This window comes from Diachasmimorpha longicaudata, chromosome 5 (assembly GCF_034640455.1).
Source record: "Diachasmimorpha longicaudata isolate KC_UGA_2023 chromosome 5, iyDiaLong2, whole genome shotgun sequence".
Taxonomy (NCBI): domain Eukaryota; kingdom Metazoa; phylum Arthropoda; class Insecta; order Hymenoptera; family Braconidae; genus Diachasmimorpha; species Diachasmimorpha longicaudata.
In genome coordinates, this window is record NC_087229.1 from 6876563 (window position 1) to 6895663 (window position 19101).

Genomic DNA, 19101 nt, shown 5'->3' on the forward strand with positions numbered 1-19101 from the left:
ATAATACCCTTCAACAGAATGTGAACCATTTTTATCAAAAATTTCTCTCCATGTGGTCCGCAATTCTCCATTTAATAAACGCTCGGTTAATGTTCACTACCGATAAGTGAAATAAAATAGTGCATGTGTGTGTGGGTCAAATAAATATCTCCGGGTATATCACACCCATCAATTTTCTCCTCCAGAAAAATTCAAAAAAAATGTGGAAAAATTCTCCTGACAATAAATAACGGTTTATGTTGCAGAATTTGGCGACCTAGCCACTAGCCAATCCCTCGGGATACGATGACATCGAGGAAACCATTGCCGATACTGAAATTATTCAGTGGGTCAGAAGGAAGTGGACGACCATACGGTCAACCGAGGCCCGGTGAAGATGGAGAATCGGTTAAACGTGAAACGTGAGAGGGTGGGGGAGGTGGAGGGGATGACGTTGGCGATGGGGTTGGCCCCCGGAGGGCAGAGCCGTCTCCGTCCGCCACCCCCCCGAAAACTAGACAGCCAGAACCGCAAAACGTCTTACTGAAGCCAAAGACCGAGAGAGGTCAACTCCACTTGGAAGCTGTCTACCCTGCGAACGTGATAGGGTTGACTATTCTCCTTCTGTGTGCACTTGTGTTTCTACTACTCAACTCAAACCCAAATTCCCCCCCCGCCCCCCAGCATCCCCTGTCCCACTCACCCTATCCCAGACTGCTTTGACTCTCTCACTTCGTGTTATACAGACTTCCTCACTAAACCAACCCCTCTTTCAGTTCCTTCGCTTACCGGACGGGAGACGTTGACTACCCTAGCCTTTGCGGTGAGCCAAAAGTTTTTCCTCTTCTTTTCGTAGCCTCTGCGCTCAAGGAAACCGCGTACTTGAGAAACTTACCCCCTGAGAATTGACCAATCTTGTGTTCGGGTACCTCGCAGAAGTTGAACGAAAGATGAAATTATTTAAGTTATATTTGTCTCTATGAAAATTCAGGAATGGAATGTATGACTATTTTTTTAATACGCATGAGCACTCGGTAATCATGCAGATGGTCTGATGTTGGCTGTTACTAGGGGAATTGTTTAAAAATATTCGTGGGATTTTATTGAACAGACTGGAAGGAGAATGCTAAATGCCTGCGTAGAAAAATATCTGTCAGAAATTTTTGGAGGAATCTTCCAAAGATTATTCTGAGAAGCTTTTTGTCAACTCCACCCCCAGACACCCATTGAACATGAGAAATTAGGATTAAATTGGCAGGAACCTACAGAGAGTAAATGGACGTAATAAATTACTGTTCCTTATTTTGAATGTAAGGATATTTGATGAAATTCCTGCCATCGAAATGAATCAAAGCCGGAGGGTGAGAATAATTATTGATACGAATGTGTAGGTAATTATGTGGTCTCTAGGTTGATTATCACTTGGATAGATATATCAATAGTTCGTTAGAATGAATTAGATCGAATGAAATAGAAAATAAAATTCAACGAGAAAAACCAAAAGACGACTGCGAAGAAGACCAGGACTTTTGCCGGGGTAAATGATGAACGCATGTTGGTCAGTAACTCATAATTATCAATTTGCGGGCTTCTGGTAATGTGCGTATCGATGTGATGAGTTAACGAGTTGGGCCCGGAGTATTCGCTGGGGCCAAGTGCGAATGAATTGGAGGGACTAACGATGCGCGTTAATTGCTACGAAATGGATAGACACGCAACCCTTTACTCCACCATCCTCCTGACACAATTGAACAACGTTACTGGGATGGGAGAGGGGTGGTGGGGAATTGGAGGACTAGCATGTACCTTCTATCACCCCTCATCACCTATCACACAGGCTAATTTTCAATGTACATGTATAACACGTACAGTGGGCGCATCACGGTTTCATCGTATAGTTATACTGTACGCAGATCCGTCCATTATCAATTTTCAATCTGTCGAATGGAATGACTCGTCCAAAACGTATGTCATATTGATGACGCCCATTAACGGCGATACTTAGGAATTTTGTAAGATTCGTAGCGATCGTTTCAACGGCAGAATTCGATTGTCCTGTGCACCCGAGGAAATGATGCATTTGAATAGAATAAATTGCATTGACTTTTTTTCTTTTATGTTAACAATATCTTGTTTGAGACGAATCAACTCACATATTCGTTTTATTGAAAATGGTGTTGTATGTGGAATCCATAACCATGTGATTCATTCAGAATGAAATATTTGTTTATATTAAAAGAACTGTTTTTGAATGCGAATGAAAAGGCTAAAACTCAAGTTCTTTTTCCAATGAAACCTTAATAGTTAAGGAAGATTTATTTAATTGAACTGAACCATTTCTTTGAAGGTAAATTACCTGAGAAATAACAGATATTAATTTTAAAATAATTTATTGAATTTTTACGGATTGTAGGGAGAAGGATTGACAACGAAAAAAAGTGATAAAAATGGTGCGAGAATAATAATATTTAATAAAAAATATTGATGATGAGAATTGAAAATATACCGGTTGTAAATGTATCTACTCTCCGAATGAAATGTTATTTCATAAGAGTTGTCATAATATAATATTAACGAGGAGCACACAGAATTTCAATGCTCGGGTAGTCGTACAAAGGGTGGATATGAAAACAAGGCCACTGTAATTCCGACATAGAGACTGCGTTATGGAATGGCGAAATGAATTTCTCAGTTGAAGCTAATCTCCAAAGCTGGGTGGCTGATATTATTGCGGAATTTCATGAATAGGAAAATTATGTGGGGGAATTAATGCTGCAGGTAAGACCCGACGGTCCAAATTACTTTTTATGGATCGATGGGGAATCGGTATAATTTTTTTGAAAAACATGAAAGAATTTAGCGAGAATATTCATGCCAATTTTTAATAAATAATAAATATGCAATTAGTGAATCGGGTATTCATTGAATCGAAGATTCTGGAGAACACGTGCAGGATTTTATCATTATTCTAGAAAAAAAATCGAGTGCAAACTCTAAACGAAATTTATATGAGCGAGTTATCACTCGGCGGATAGTTGAAACACAAGTGGATGAGCGCGAATTTCTAAAATTAATATTTATTGATAGTCTCAGTGAGTGATTACGGATTTTTACAGTGGTTTAACGGGTGTATTAAAGTATCGAAGTTCTATAAAAGTGTAAATTTCTGGATTTCTTCTAAGACTCACCATGTAATACTAAATTTTAGAACTTCCACGACCAAACAGTTCTACATTTTTATCTCGTTTACCCCCAAATTCGCAGCTGTCTAATCCGAACGGTTTCGTTCTCTCAAATTACGTAATCATTCACTGAAGAACCTAGTTAAGACCGTCATCCCCCCGCCAAGGCTGGAGCAATCGTTGAGCGGAGAAAAAACAAACGATGGAAATACTGAAATACTTCACCAGTATTTCGCCTGAAGTTCGTACGAATATAGCACTCCAGCAGAAAAGCGTCGGCATTCCCCCGTCTTTTCTCACATATAAAATTACAATAAGTCTATCAACTGAATCGTACGCCGGTCAGTAAATAATGCACATTAAAGTAAACTTTTCCCAAAACATTCGATTTTCTGTTTCAAATGAAACCCCAGAAAAAATGCTGTAACCAAATGATAAATCGGATTAAGTCGATTTATTTTTCCTCGTCTACTACTCTCGCACATGACCAACCCCAGCGTTATAAATATTATCTTCCCCTCGGGAACCAAAAGGACAGGCTCATACGAATCTCAGGTTAAATACCGGCGATCTCAGTCTTCCTACACTTTCCTTTTCTCCGTGAGGGCACCCGTAGATCGCGGCGAAGAACGAAGTGTAACACAGGGTAGACAATATAGGGACCATCACGGGGTGTTGTATGTGTGCACTGGTTTTACGAGAAGAAGGATTCAGAAAAGGGTACATAAAATATATATATATGCTGAGAATACCGTACAGATACTGGCGGTTCATTTCATGAATATTTCAGCGGCCTGCGTTGGCAATAAATACAGGCTCATGTTGTATGAGCACTCACTCCTCCCCTCACCCCATTCCTGTTACCCCGTCGTCCTCTACCCACTCCCTCCGGCAGTTGGAATTGTATTCCTGAGGCGATGTGTGCAGCCAGAAAATGGTTGGTGCGTGGTGGCGAACATGGCACCAACGACACCTCAAAACCATCCACTCCCTCTTCACGCATTTCCTCGTTCTGCTATCCACCATCCCTCACTCTCTCATTCCACTTTCATCCCCCGGCCACTAACCGTGGGGCTACAGTTAATGCGTAGAATACTAATTGAGTACGAAATGTATAAAGACACGCACGATACGACAAATTCATTTGTTACACGTGTGGTTATGCCTGCTAATGCTGTGAAATTTCAAAATCAGGTTTAGGAATGAAGTTGTTGAGGATTGTTAATGTCGTGGACGGAGGGAATCTAGCTCAATTGAGCTACCCTGGGAGATGATAAATTTCGGGGTGAATAAACTCTAGTTGAAGGAAGTGAATGGATTGTTGCAGAGGGTTGAATGATTTTTGGGTGAATTTCTCATCCACGTAGGGTTGATTTTTAATTGCTTTCGTTACTCCGATATTTGATAACTTTGTCGGTTAAAAAAATTTAACTCGTTTGACAATTTAGAGACAAACTGCCAAACCAAACGGAATTTTCTCACCGCTGTTAAGAAAAATTGCGCGAAAATCAGTGAATTTTTACTGAACAAACCGGAAATTCCATTCAACTTCGTGTAAAAATTCAAACTACGTTTTGCTGATTTTTAGTTGTATTGGTTACTTTTAGGGATTATTTAAATGTATGACCAAATATTATTTGAACCGAAGTCTGTGAGTGGAGTGAACTTGTACATTGATTAACATAAGAAAATAGATTAAATTTAGATTTTTGCCTTTCTGTGATTGACTGAGATTGAATGTGATGCATGAGGTGAACACTAGCATTTCGTTGTCTGCTTGTGTCACTTATCAGAAACCAAGTATTATACGATGAAATATAGTACCTAGTAACTAATGGGAATTTTTATCTTACGAAAATTTTCACGAGATTTTTAACATGAATGAAGTGTTATGGAACTGCTCAATGTACTTAAGCGAGAAATAATACTTGATACGAAGAGGAGAATACGAGAAATTAATGGTCAAGTTACACGAATCGTGGGATATTATAATAAAAACGAGAAAATATTGTACTGCCCGACGAAATTTATGGTGCTATCTATGTTTTTTTCCTGCCTTCTTATCTGCTATTTTTTCATTCCCCTGATATTGTTGCATTGCACTTGACACCCCAAAATGCATTCAATAAATTATAGCATTACTCCTGAATATTGTTGAAGATTAACCCCTAATTTGGTGGATGAACCCGACTATTGCTTACGATTTGGAGAATATTGAACTATTTGTTCACCAATAACATCGTCTTTTTGCACTGTCGCAATTTTAAAAAATTCTCCCATCAAAATTTTTTTCTGGAATCTCTCCCCTGGGCTAAGCCGAGCCACCCCAATGCTCCCCCACCCCTCTCAACCCTCAGCATCCCTCAATGCGTAATAAAAAAACAATGAATTTCAAGCAATCATCATTTCCGAAAAGAACTGCAAAATGATAATCTTAATGGAGTGATGAAAAGATAACACTCGCCGGAGTTTGTGGTGTTGAAATAGCTCGGGTGTGTCGTTAATCGTCTGTGAGTAAGAGCCAACCCCGAGACCCCCTTTCCCCGTCAAGAAAGATAGTTAACGCAGTATCACGGATAAGAACATCCCCACGTTCTAATGGGCGCCGCTGTGGTACGTTCAAGTGGAGGAAACCAAGAGGTAAGAGTGAAAACTGGGTTTTCTCGGGTTCCCTTGAGGGGTGGATGGAGGGGCGCGTCAATAATGACCCCGAGGCATGTCGTAGGATCGCGAAGTACCCAGGACGGGACTCTTGGGCGAGCCACCTGTTACTCCACCATTGCCCAACCTCAACCATCCTCTTTCCGACATTTTCAACTCCCCCACTCCTCGGCTTGCTCTTTCGTATCGTTATTTTTTTTCCCCGCCTCTTTTGATCATTTCGTCCACACCCCCTTTGTTTGTTGTTACTATCGTGCTCATTTTACTTCCACGTTTTCGGCCGACCGGGGCGAAAAGCCGAGATAATCCTCGCTCATTTATTGCAACCAGCAATTAGTGTTTGTACGTTTAACCTCTGGGTTTAACGAGTTTTTGAGGGCAGATTTAACACTGGAAATGTCTGGAGAATGTGAGCATGAAATTTTCATTATATGTGAGAGAGAAATTACGGTGGTTTTGTTAATGAGTAAAATGTGCACAGTGAATAGAAAGATTTTTAGGTCCGAAATCGGGAATTCCTCGGTGGGAGTGAAAGTTTTCGCAATCATTTTGTAACTATTCATTCACATTCAAATTGTGCTGTGAGAATAAACATTATTTTTACCGAATATTCGTATACGGGGAAGAGATCGTCAGCTTAGACCTCAATTATGATAACACAATTGTGAAATATCTTTTGTGCTCCCAGATACACGAAGAGAAAAATTGTTTAACAATTATCTACCTATTCCGTAATATCCCAGTCAAAACAGTATTCAGTAAAAATGATCAATTTTCATCTATAAATAAAAAGTTACAATTTTAGAACTTGTCGTTCACCTTAAGATATTGAATATTCGGTAAAAATGATTTTTCTCGTCTGTGTGAGGTAAAACCCTTATTTCAGGAATTGCTTTTATTAAAATATACGAGAAACTATCAGACAGAAGATCAATGTTTCACTCGAAGTCTGGAAATATAGATGACCTGACTTTTATAGGAATTCACGAGAGTCTGTGACAGAAACATTGAACATTCCGTTCTAAATCCGAAACTGCTAATGAATTGACACGTTATCTAACGGAACCCCACCCATTTTACCCCGGTATCGTGTAAACAGTAATGGTAGAATGAATGATCATCAGTTGATTTTGTACCACCAAAAAAATGTTTAATTTCTGCGGCTGAAAAATATATCATCCGCTTGCGATTTGGAATTTTTGTACAAGAGATTTCGAATAAAATAATACAATGGTTCACAATTTTGAGATAAATGAACATAACATGATATCAGTGCAATAATTCACTGGGAGTAGACACTATTCACCAACCCATGATTATATACAGTATTATACACGGATTTAACTAATTTTTCATTAAAATCATGAACACGATGTCGTAAACTTTTTAATGATTCGAGGAAGAGGAGTTGATGTTAAGATTCGATTATAATGTGTAAATAATTTCATAAATAAACGAATAATAAAAAATAATGAGTAGAAGAGTATTGATTAAATCCTTCGGTACCCGCATCGTTCCACTCTTCGTTTCCTATTTCAACGAGGTTCGAGGGGAGTGGTATTTTCTTTCAACGAGGGGAAGACAAGCAATACGAAATGGAATACTGAAACTCGATCGAGAAAATCGTGCCTGACACTATGGCCATCAGCTTACCGTTACCACTGATTCTTTCCACTGGGTACTTGTCCCTCCCCCCATTTTCGTAATTCAGTTGGTTTTATTTGATTGAAAATGATGGGATTGAAAATTCAACGGAAAGCCGATAATGCCCGGGCATACCTTCAATTACATAAAAATACCGGAGAAACTTCTTATTCCGAAATTCCTTATTCCTTTGGAAATCAACACATTGCAGCTCGTTGCCCTGAAAACAGTTCGCCGCGGGAGGGTAAAAAAAAGAAAAATGTGAAAATAGATTCGTCAATATCCTTCCAATGCAACGCGAGAAGTTCAATTAAAATGACCCGAATAATTTGGTAATTCTGGAGCGAAACGTCAGCATTAAATTACCAAACGAACTTGAACTTTTCCATCAGGCAGAAAAAATTATGATTTGTGGGTAATTTTTATTGAAATGATATCCATCTGTTCTTTGCAGAGAATACAGAATGACTCTTAATAATTAGCTACTATATTTCTGACCGAAGAGAGTTGAATCATTAATGCGTATTTGACTGCTGTCTATTTCAAGCTCATCATTAATAATTAATAAGCTTCCATTACCCTAATCTGACTGTAGCTTCCACATGATTTTTTCAGGGAAAATATCCACATACAGTACTAAAGTTTTTATCAAGGCCATTAACTATTCAATCGCTTCAGCTCTTTCTGTATCAGCAACTAAAGCTCGAGCTCATTAAAAATTTCAGAGGCCCAACGCCCCCATGATGACATCGATTATGCTTATTCTCCTTTACATAATAGAAATCAGTAGGTGGTCTAATTAGTCTCGCTCCAATAAATATTCCTCATCAAATTTAAACCATCACAGTCTAGAAACAATTAGCAGTTCATTTTGCATTTCCCAAAGGAATATTCAACGGTAATTAATTATTTCATTATGAAAATGATTTTTTATAAATTCAGAGAGCTCTGCACTCAGAAAAAATATAACTCTCGGATTCTATCAATCAAATATTCTTCTGCCACCAATTTAAACCGATTTTTTAAATAGTAATTTTAGAATTTCTTGGCAGGAGTAAATTATTATCAATTACTCAAATTTTAGGGCCTTAGGTTTTTTCCTCTCACCCTCCTTTGTCTTTTTTTAACGGGGTCTTAGCAGGGATAATTACACAATGTTGGAAACGTGAGACTCAAGGTGGAGATGAAAGATTCATTTAATGGAAAACGCTGTGCCATTTCGAACTAAGCAACTTGAGCAAACCCGGGGATAGTAAACTCGCTCTCTGCTGCCCGAAGTTTCTCGTATTTCAAACCCCGACAAGAATAGAGCGTGATAAAACTGTTAATGAATATGCGCTAGTGATGGAGTAAATTACACTCCGATTCGAATTTTCCAGATTATTATGTGACAGTCTCCAACATTAAAAAAGAAATATTCGGGGAACACGATTTTTATGTGATTCAAGCGACTCACTATCGGACAATTAATAGGGAATCAACAAACAACCACAAGTAATAACATAACAATTAATAAAGCGAATTGACCTCACAACAATCTTAAAACAGTAATGACTCTTCGTCTTAGTTCACGGGAACGTCATTCATCGTCTATGAGGTCACATCCCATCAGCTTCTAAATAGCGTTCATTACTCACCGATCGGAATCGCAATAATGAGAATCGAAAGATCGAATCGAATCACCCGAGAGACACCCACCCGAGTTATCCCTGAATTTTAAATTCAACGAAAGATGTCAGGAAGATATTAACCAGCTGATGTAGCTATAGTACCTTCCGAACAATCTCACGAAAGGCGAAGCTTTACGACAGCACTTGTCCAAGTTCGTTAGTCGCAGTCACTGCAGCTCTTTCCATTCCCATCGACTTTTTGCCGTGATGTTTTATCCCTCGAGAAGTACCAACATAGCTTTCAACGGGGGCTGTATAAAACTCGGAGAATTGGATAGATCCAGTGACAGTTTATTCTGGCATTAAAAATTTTCTGGACCAACGGAACTGTGGAAATGGCTCGGAATTAGCAATCGGAAGACTTTATTTACTGGGATACGGTAAAAATACTTTATAATTGGTGAGACGAACTCATCCGAGAGATTTTAATAGGTCATATTTGGAACCACAAACTGATATTTCGGACGAAAGGTACCTTCCAACGTCCCTGGTGATGCTTCAGTGGCTGGATATCGTTAAAATGTGGGTAACGAGACAGTTTCATGATTGACCCTCGTCATTTCAACCCCTCACCTACTCAGCTGATGATAGAATGTCGGAAATCTCAATCTGTCTTGTTACTACGTCACCCGGTAATGAATCGAAAACCCCATTTACTCAAATGTCCAGAAGTGAATGCAATTATTTTACTCCGAAATGGGACACCCCGTCCTCCGAATTTTTTATCACCATCATTTAATTACAATGCGGGGGGGAGGAGGAAATTTACCCTCAGAAATGGAGAAATTGAATAGTTTTGACAAATTAATTTTAAAATTATCTGAAACCGATTTTCAACGCTCCTCAATATTATATTTCTCTGTATCGAATAAATTTTACGCGAAACGTTTAATTCTTTTCCAACTAAATCTGGGGAATTCAATCACTATATCAGGTGCCAATCGATATGCAGTCGAGTTGATAGTAACTTTATATCCATCTGATGGCGGTAGCTTGAAGAGTAGACAATCAAAAGACCCGACAACTTCCGATTGGCGAGATTCCAAACCGTAATCAGTTTTCGGGGCATACGTCTTTCTCCTTCGTAGTTGTCGTTTCCATCAATTCTCCTAGTTTCATGTTTCCAAAGGCCATGGTGACTACCACTAGTCGCTATTAAGTAATCGGATAGTGTTGAATTTTTTCTCGGGAAATTTCCACCTGCCAGGTGTTCTCAGTTATTCGTTTAGGGCTTTGGTTCATTTGCATTTAATTAATAAAAAAAAATAGGACGAGATATCATCTACGAGCAAAGTAATTATGAGAAATGAATTCTAAAAAGAAATATTTAATCTGTCAGGAAAAACTTTTGCGATGGAGATGGTACTAGTGCGTCAGGAGTGAAAAGGATATTTTTTCCTCGGAAACGGAGATTTCACTGATCTTCGTGAGAAGGGGAAAATATCATCAATTTGTGTATGAATTGGACTATAAATACCACCGCAGAGTTATGGAAATTATTTTCCCGAGTCCCGATGATCGTATTCGTGGGGGAATTTTTACGAGAGCCACAAGTCCCGCATGAAATACCCGATCGTGGAAAAAAAAATTTAACTGGGGGATCTCTTTGAGGGGAACGAGTTAGCGTTAACGTGGTACTGTTCATGGCATCGCAACCAACCGAAATCCGCATTGGGCAATGGGCACATATCCCCGGTACACAACGTCCGGAAAAAATAAACAAAAGGTAGGGAATAAAAGATTTTTTTTTTCTATCAACCACTCGGATAACAGAAACCGTGAAAATATTACAATGGGGAGAACTGTTGCCAGCATTGGAGTGTAAAGTTTTGTTGTATCACGGTGAATAATTCAGGGGGAAAAACCCATCACGATCAGGCGAACGGCGTTTTATTCTGAACAAATTAATTCTCCCAAATGGGGAGAGAAAAATTATTTATGAAATTGGATAATGGAAATTTCATGGGGCATTTGGGGGAGGGCGAGACCTTTCGCGTAATCGTTTGATAAATGTTTATGTTTTTTACAATTTCAGATTAAAAAATATTGAAGAAATACTGAACGCGCAAGTGAAATTCATAAGAATAGGGCGTTCAACGATGTTTCATCGATTGTTTGCTCACATAAAAACAATTTTACTTCTCCAAAAATTGGGCGACACCCAAGACTGGAGAAGTTCTTGTGAAGTGAGAGAAGTACCGGTTTCCCTGGGACATCATTTATGACCACAACAAATCGTCTGAGGTTTCCAAATATGCGATTACTTAATCAATAACTTATTCGTTCAATTAATCATGAATAATACTTGGAATTTAAAAAATTCTAACAATTACTGTCCTACATCTCAAATCGATTGAAACTTCAAGAGGGTAGCTCAACTACATCAGTCAAACTTCCACAGGAAGTTGAAATATTCAACAATCGTTGAAACATTCATAATTGCTCTTCATGAAAAACTTCTTATCAAAATGTCAAGATAAATCCTGTAATTCCTGGCAGATTCGATATGAAATGACGTTAACATTTAATTTCATTTAATTTCAAAAAATTCTGAAACATCTGGGAATACTTGACGATTTGTCAGAAACAAAAAAACTCATCGTTGAAAAATTATCTCGTAGTAAACTACCGAATCCACTTGCAAAATAAAATACCCATTACCCAACTAAATTTACCTCTACGATTACTCCTCGGATAGTAAAATTTTTCGTAATTCTCCCTCACAATTTCTACTCACTTTCTCCTCTCATATACTACATCATAATATTCCCTCAATATCAAAGAAAAATCTTGCCTCAACCCCTTTATTCTCGCGCATTCTCCAGGAAATCCCCTCCATATTTTATCGCGCTAATTTTTTTTCACGAGCGTATGTATATTAATGCAGGTAACCGGGTGTATCGTATGTCTGGATTAATTGACCGGGTGAAAGAACAATGGAAAGAATGGCTTTAGGGGTAGTAACTAGCGTGTAGTCGGTGTTGGTGCCGCAGGTGGTGTAGCAGAGTGGATGGTTGAACGTGGAAACATTGTGCAGTCATCCAGGAGGTGCTGTCCCGCGCAGTGAGCCATTACCAGATGTGCCTTTCTGCGGTCAAACGCACCTCCGACACATTACCGCTCTTTCAATTACCCACATTAAACTCGATATTGTTGAAATTTCTCACTGGAATGTTTTACATTATTCATAAACAATGAATGGAGGATATGGAGCCCATCAAAAAGTGAAATAGATTTCAAAATTTTTATCAGCAGTTTGATGCTTCCGCACAATGAAACCATACGAAGGAATGAGAAAGACATCCGGGGACGTCACCAAGATCGTCATCAGGCGTTGATCTTGCAGTTGATGATACTGATTATGATGGATAACAATTTATTCTAAATACTTTATGAACTATTTTTATGTATTTTCTCATATACATATAGTTACCCAGGACCACGTAGTCGATGCGGCTAGAAATAAAATTGGAAAACGTGAATAAAAAAAAAAATAAAATACATTTCCATTCTGGGTAATTTTTCAGCGCCGCTAGCCAGTAAATTTTCATTTTTCCAATTTTTTTTCAGCGTGAAATATTCATAATTCTGAATTTGAAAGGGTGAATTTTCCGAAGGTGATAGACTCAATTTTCTCCTGTATTCACAATCCGAATATTCCGAATCTTTCCACTGCCGCATGAAATTCAAATGTCCAGTTGATTGGAATATAGAATTTTTATAGATGGCCCTTCGATTTTTACTGTTTTATCGATTTAGTTTTATTTTGCATAAGAGAACGAGACTGCGCTCTATATAATTAAAAAAAAGAGGAATGAAATATTATCGAAGAGAATGGCGTACTAGACGGTGGATTTTTCGTGTCTTTTATCGTCTGCACAAATCCCTCTCTCGGAAATCCAAATATTTCCATCTGCTTATTCAGGCTGAGAAGCGCGAGGGGGGTTCGCTTCGAGAGTCATAAAGAATTGATAAGTTGGACGTTTGCATTTCATTCCACTTGTCAATTTAATATTTCATGTGTTTTAAACAAATGACGATTGTCTTTGAAACTTTCAGGAGAATTTTAATGACAGAAAAGTTAAATTTGTACAATAAAATTGAATCATCGGTCATTACACACTTGACAGTTCTTAGTGACATCTGACAGATGTTGAATTTATGCAAAAGAAGTGGGAAAATTCATATTCTTCTCTTCCCATTAGATATTAATTGCTCCCAGTTCATTTCAAATTTTAAAACAATCAGTGCATTTACTGTTACAAAAATATTACCCCACTCGTATTAAAATTCTCCCTTTTCCACCCCCGTAAGGGTAATCCCTATTATTATATGTATATTGTTGATGATAAATTAAAATTTTCTTCCCACTAAAATTATTCACACAATACAATTTTCATCTCAACTTTTCAAGTATTCACGGGGGACTGATGGTCGTTAACTGAAGAGCAGGGAAAACAGAAATATAATATTGTCCATGGCCCACCAGTACCCCAGTCTCTTCAGGGATTCTGTACGTGCGCACTTTGCCGAGTCCAGACCACCTTGTATATTTGCATATGAATTATTGCCAGTACAATGCTGGCAACTTTATTGGTTATTTAACGCTACCACTGAGGCCTTCACACTACGTGCTCATCCTTTAGTGGTGGCCATATCATTTCCAGAATGTAAAATGCTACTTGAGGACTACGATTAATGGCCACCGCGAGACTTTTCTCTAGTGCAATATATTTTGAAACAATCGATGAACCCGGGGGAATCCCCTCCACGAATATCGTAGATATGCCGTTGGTGGGAATTTAATATCGCTGATCGATTGTTTTTTTACTGGGATTTCCTTCCATTGACTTCGATATTAACAAAAAAAATGGGTTTAACCCTCAAATGACTGAGGCCACCAATTTTTCGAATTTTTAATTTTTGAATGAAAAGAGGCTCAATTAAATTTGGAAAAATTACAGTTTATTTTATTAACTCTATTGAATTAATTCGCAACTCCCGCATCCCATGTGATCTCCGAAGGGTTAATTTACCGACGATATATTGCGCAAAAGTTTTCAGGGTAACCACGAGGTAATATTCTTCCCAATAATGGGGTCAGCCCGTCGTGAAATTCAATAAAGTTAAATCCACAGGGCCTCGACGGGAATTAAAGGAGGAGTGGTAGGCCTTTTATCGGGTCCATTGATCGAATATAACTCGGCCTCATTGGCTGCCCTATAAATCACCGGATCTGCCCCACGATCTTCGAAGTGTAATAACAGCCGCCTGGGGGAAGGGATGGGGGAGTTAATTCACGACCGCCGATAGGAATCATGAGACCAGGGGGGACTCTGCTATCCAGGAGGCACACATGTGGTGAACTAGAGTCAAAATATCCTTTTTGGTATCAAGGTAACTCCTCCCCACCATTTGGACGCAACCAGACCCATAATTCTCACCAGCAGCCGGCTCCTCCACTTTGGCTCTCATCCATAAACATCGATTGAGTGTTGGTGTAATATGAAATTGTGTATGCGAGGTTAGGATATGTAAGATGGCGAACGGATGTACATCATCGGAGACGCCGGTGGCGCCAAACACTGGCTTGTTTCAACGCCCAGTGTGGCTTTGATAACCCGGATCAACCAGTAATGGTCTCCTGAGTGCGTACAGCAGAATCGTAAATCTGTTTACGATGCCATGGAATGGATTTCGAGGCACTTGGGTGGCATCTTTGACGACCGACAGGCTGAAGCACCGTCATCGAGATTCGCCGTGTGGCGCCTCGTGATTTCGTCTATTAAAATCAGCTGTGTTATGGCGATATTCACCCTTTAAACAATACTCGTGGAGGGGGGGGGAGGGTGAAAAATGGTACGGAAAATCGAGTTGAAATGGAGTAAAAAAAAAATTTTATATTCAACACAATGAAAGAGAGAAATTATTCCGGTCGGTACATTCGTAGTTTATACTACTAGCTCCAGGGGCGACCGCTAGATATATTTCACTCTGGGTGAGAGAAATTTTATTGTGAGGGAGAATAATTTTTCCCTTAATAGTACAGTCATTTTCATTCCACCAGCCCAGTAATTTTCGTCAATAATTTCCCTCTGTGCAATTCTCCGAGTTCCTCAATTGCAATCAACAATTACCGGACTTGAAAGCTCGTTAGTGCTTTGATCAGACGTATAGTGAATACATGAGCAGCCTCGCTACATAAATATTTCATCTTTCAATCAAATTTTGATAAAAGATAAGAGCTGTTATGCACCAGAGCTGCTGCGCCACTGTGAGAAGTCCCCGGAAAAGTATTTTCTCATTTTCTCGATTTTCTTTCACACGGAACGCAATTTTCGGTGAAAATTAGACCTCCAGGGGGCGAAACGAGGGACGAAGGTTAGTTTTATCACAAAAATTAGTCTCTCAAGTCTAATTTTTCCAACAAAACTTGACCCAAAAGGTGGTTGATTATCATTTAGTCCCAGGGTTCGCCCTTTAGAGGTCTGATTTTCATCCAAAATTTCTTTTCCTTCAAGAGTTTTGCATGGATGAAAAAAAAATGTGTGCACGAAGAAAATTCTCTCTCCTGACGATCCTTCAGTACTTCTTCCCCTGAGTTACATTCCCGCAATTTTTATATCCCCTCCTTGATGGATGGCCCTCTAAAAGTATTGCCAACACGCCGAGTGGATATTTTACGAGATACCATCTCTATAAGTGTATTTTTCAACATTTATAGCTGTTTTGATTTAACACTATCACATCTTAGATTTACAATCCCGACTGCTCGTACCATTGAACATTGCTATTCACTCCTGAAATGTAGGTAACTAAACGTCATGGGATATGCCATCACCGAATAGTATCACATTTCACTCCCCGATAAGTTCAATTTCGCTTCCAATCCCTTCCATTTCTCATACGCACTAATGAAGTGGAGGCTTGAAATATCCTCCGGGAATTGTAAGGGGGCGGAAGAAGAGGGGAGGGGGTGAATCGAGCAGTGGTCGATCATCACAATGGGGAATGACTGGACCGTAACAGGACTACATTTATGTCGCCGTTGGGCAACCAGTATGGGCTCAAGCTTTACGACCAAAACCCGAGAGGCATGCGGAATTCTCGAAGGGGGATGGGGGTGGAAGGGGACACGGAGAGAGGCAAGTTGATTCCCACGATTTTACCGGAGCTTACAGCAACGTGAGCAACTCTTTCTCACCAAGATAGGAATTACGGAGGGCATTTTACGAGTTCTCCCTCTCGGTTGCGTTGGGCTCTGCCGTAACCACCGAACAATCACTTTTACCCATCAAAATATTAAATTCACCGTACTCTGGGCATTGGTCTATAAAAAAAAATCGTCGTTTTGAGGTTAATTACATTTCAATACATTTTTTTGTTTTTCGTTAAGACGACAATAAGTTCTGAGGGACTAGTAATTTCGGAGTTAAATCGAATTAACGTAGAAAATGAGGAAATATGATAAACTCAGAGGATCCACAAGTAAATCAATTCGACATGAGACGAGATCTTCCGAGAAAATCCTAATTTTATCAAAACACATTTCTTATCTCAACCCCCTAATCAAAATTCGTAAATCTGCCCCAGGAGTTTACACAACAAATGAGCATTCAATTATACCAAGCGTGTAAACAACGAATAAAACAGCGATTGTTGGATAAGAGAATATTACAAGAACCAGAATGAGGTAAAAAAAATTAAGAAAAACATAATCAGGAGATTTTCTTGAGTCCACTTAGTAGCCTCAGGTTGTAAGAGCCTTTTGATGTTAAACAAAAGAGGCTTTGATTCAATTATGCGATATTTCACCGGTTATGTATGGATAAGGGGCGGGAGGGGGAAGGGGGGGAAGGAGTAAAGGAGTTTCTGTACTTGAAACGTAGACCACACTATACACCGCGTGTCCGCGGCGTGTCTGACCGTAGAACGCTTTTACCACTGGCCTCAGGTCGCCCGACAACATATAACCAACTCGTAGTGACACGCTATGCCAGGGGCTACATGTTCATCAGAGCTCTTTATGCGGTATGTATAGTTTTCATACTTTTTTCTCTTCAATTCACCCCACCCCTCCTTCCTCGCCCCTTATACCCTTGTATTCTCGTTCCATCCCTCATTGGCTTGTCAGCGTTATGAGCAATTGCTCTGATTCATGAATAAGTGGCTGCAGGCAGAACTCTTTTGAACATATATTCAGAACATGAATAAAACTTGTCTTTCTTTTTCGGAGGTGATGTCAAACTTTAATTCACAGGTGATCATCATTTTTATTTTTTGAGGGGGTGGTGGGATGGCTGACGTTGGTAGTTGGGTTTATTTGGGATTTGGCAAATAATTTTTTGCACGAGCTTGTAACTTGATTTTAGCCGAGTTTTTCGACGCTTTTTAGAGGATTTTTCCTCCACATTTCTATGCATCAATCCGTCGATTCCTTCTGTGTTTCCATCAAAGTATAAGCATTATACGATTCCCCTGTGGATGGAATACCTCACGATATCGATGCAGAAACATTTTTTTATTACCCCACGCACCCATGAAATATGCAAGGGCGCATAGTCCAAGGAATATCATGCCCTATATTCGTTTATTTTCCGCATACTGTATCTCCAGTTCCCTGGTCTTATCCTTTTAAGAACAATATTGTGGTCCGTAGATTTTACGAACGGAGGGATTCACTGGAATATCTTCTCTTTTCTTTATACCGTATAAATATATATATCGCGGAACGTACCCCAAGTAGTAAAACGGAGATGTAGTATAGAGAGAATATACGAAGACATAAAATGGCCGGGACTAGCCGATAAAACCGATTATCCATTTCTCCCAAAACGATACAACGATTGACGGTCATTTCCAGGAAGCGCAATTGAGTTTAATAGGAATAAACGTTAAGTAGAAAGAAAGATTGGGGTAATCATATTTTATTGGATATTTTTAAAAGTCTTGCGAGATAACTGACAAGTATTATTGAACCAATCGCGTGACATTTGTCTGCAGAATTTTTCATGTCGTATTTTGTTATTTAATTCGCCAGATTTGTCCGGCGATAAATTGATAATTTCCGGAGAATTTCATTTCCCATTTTAGTGGGTGAAACTATTGATTTGTTTATTGTAATGAATGACTTATGCGAGTCACGTGAGGGAAGGTGAAGTCACATGTTAATGGGTCAGTATTTAATTTAAAGAAACATTTATTGATATTTAAAAAAACTGACCATTTTGTGTGAGTAGGAACGGAAAATCGCGGGATTGTTTTTGTGTTCTCTGCAGTTTAAAGGATAACGAAATTGCATGGACATAGTACTCACAATATTTACCCGATTCAATTGATCAATTGATAAAAAATACTGCAATTTACGTGGACTGCAGAGCGAAATAAACTGCACAAAATGTACAAATAAAAACATTCTCGTTTAAGGTGATTTACTGTTTGTTATCAAATAGCAAATTTTAGTAGCAAAATTCATTGGGATATGAATGAAATTACCAGTTAATAGTACTTTCCCATGAGAATTCAACTCTGAAACGAATATCCAATTTTTTCTGAACCTCCAAATAAAAATGCGAAAAATATGACTCGTAATATACTTTTCAACTTAATCTAAAACGGACCCGGAAAGGGAAAACGTAATCATATTTCGATGCAATATCCTACCGCCCTCTGGAAAATTCGACAATGATAATCAGACCAATGGTTACCAATCCCCGGGCCAGTGATGGAACAGTTGAAAAATTCGTTATATCAACAGCGTTTTTAAAATCAAATCGTGAATTTTTTATGACGAGTTTCCCCATTTCTCTGAAACTGTCACTGGATGAAAATTCTATATCCAATGCTCTTTCAAAATGTTTCCCACAAATGGAATGTAACTGATGAAAAATATGTAAAATTTATTCGTAAAGTTCAAAAGAGTTCAATATTCCAATCAAAACTAAATTAGAATATAAGAAAAAAAC

General features: G+C 38.8%; 1 protein-coding gene and 1 long non-coding RNA gene across 3 annotated transcripts in view; one reads left to right on the forward strand and one right to left on the reverse strand.

Annotated features, from left to right (window-relative positions):
• Positions 1-7272, forward strand: part of LOC135162128 (uncharacterized) — a 43505-nt gene extending 36233 nt beyond the window's left edge. For both annotated transcript variants that reach the window (XM_064120292.1, XM_064120293.1), the window contains exon 2: positions 246-7272. In XM_064120292.1, the coding sequence (XP_063976362.1) occupies positions 3645-4361 (717 nt within the window). In that variant the 5' untranslated portion in view covers positions 246-3644 and the 3' untranslated portion in view covers positions 4362-7272. The remainder of the gene's footprint in view (positions 1-245) is intronic.
• The window catches only part of LOC135162137 (uncharacterized), an 87435-nt gene that overhangs the window by 45133 nt on the left and 23201 nt on the right, over positions 1-19101 (reverse strand). The window lies entirely within an intron of this gene.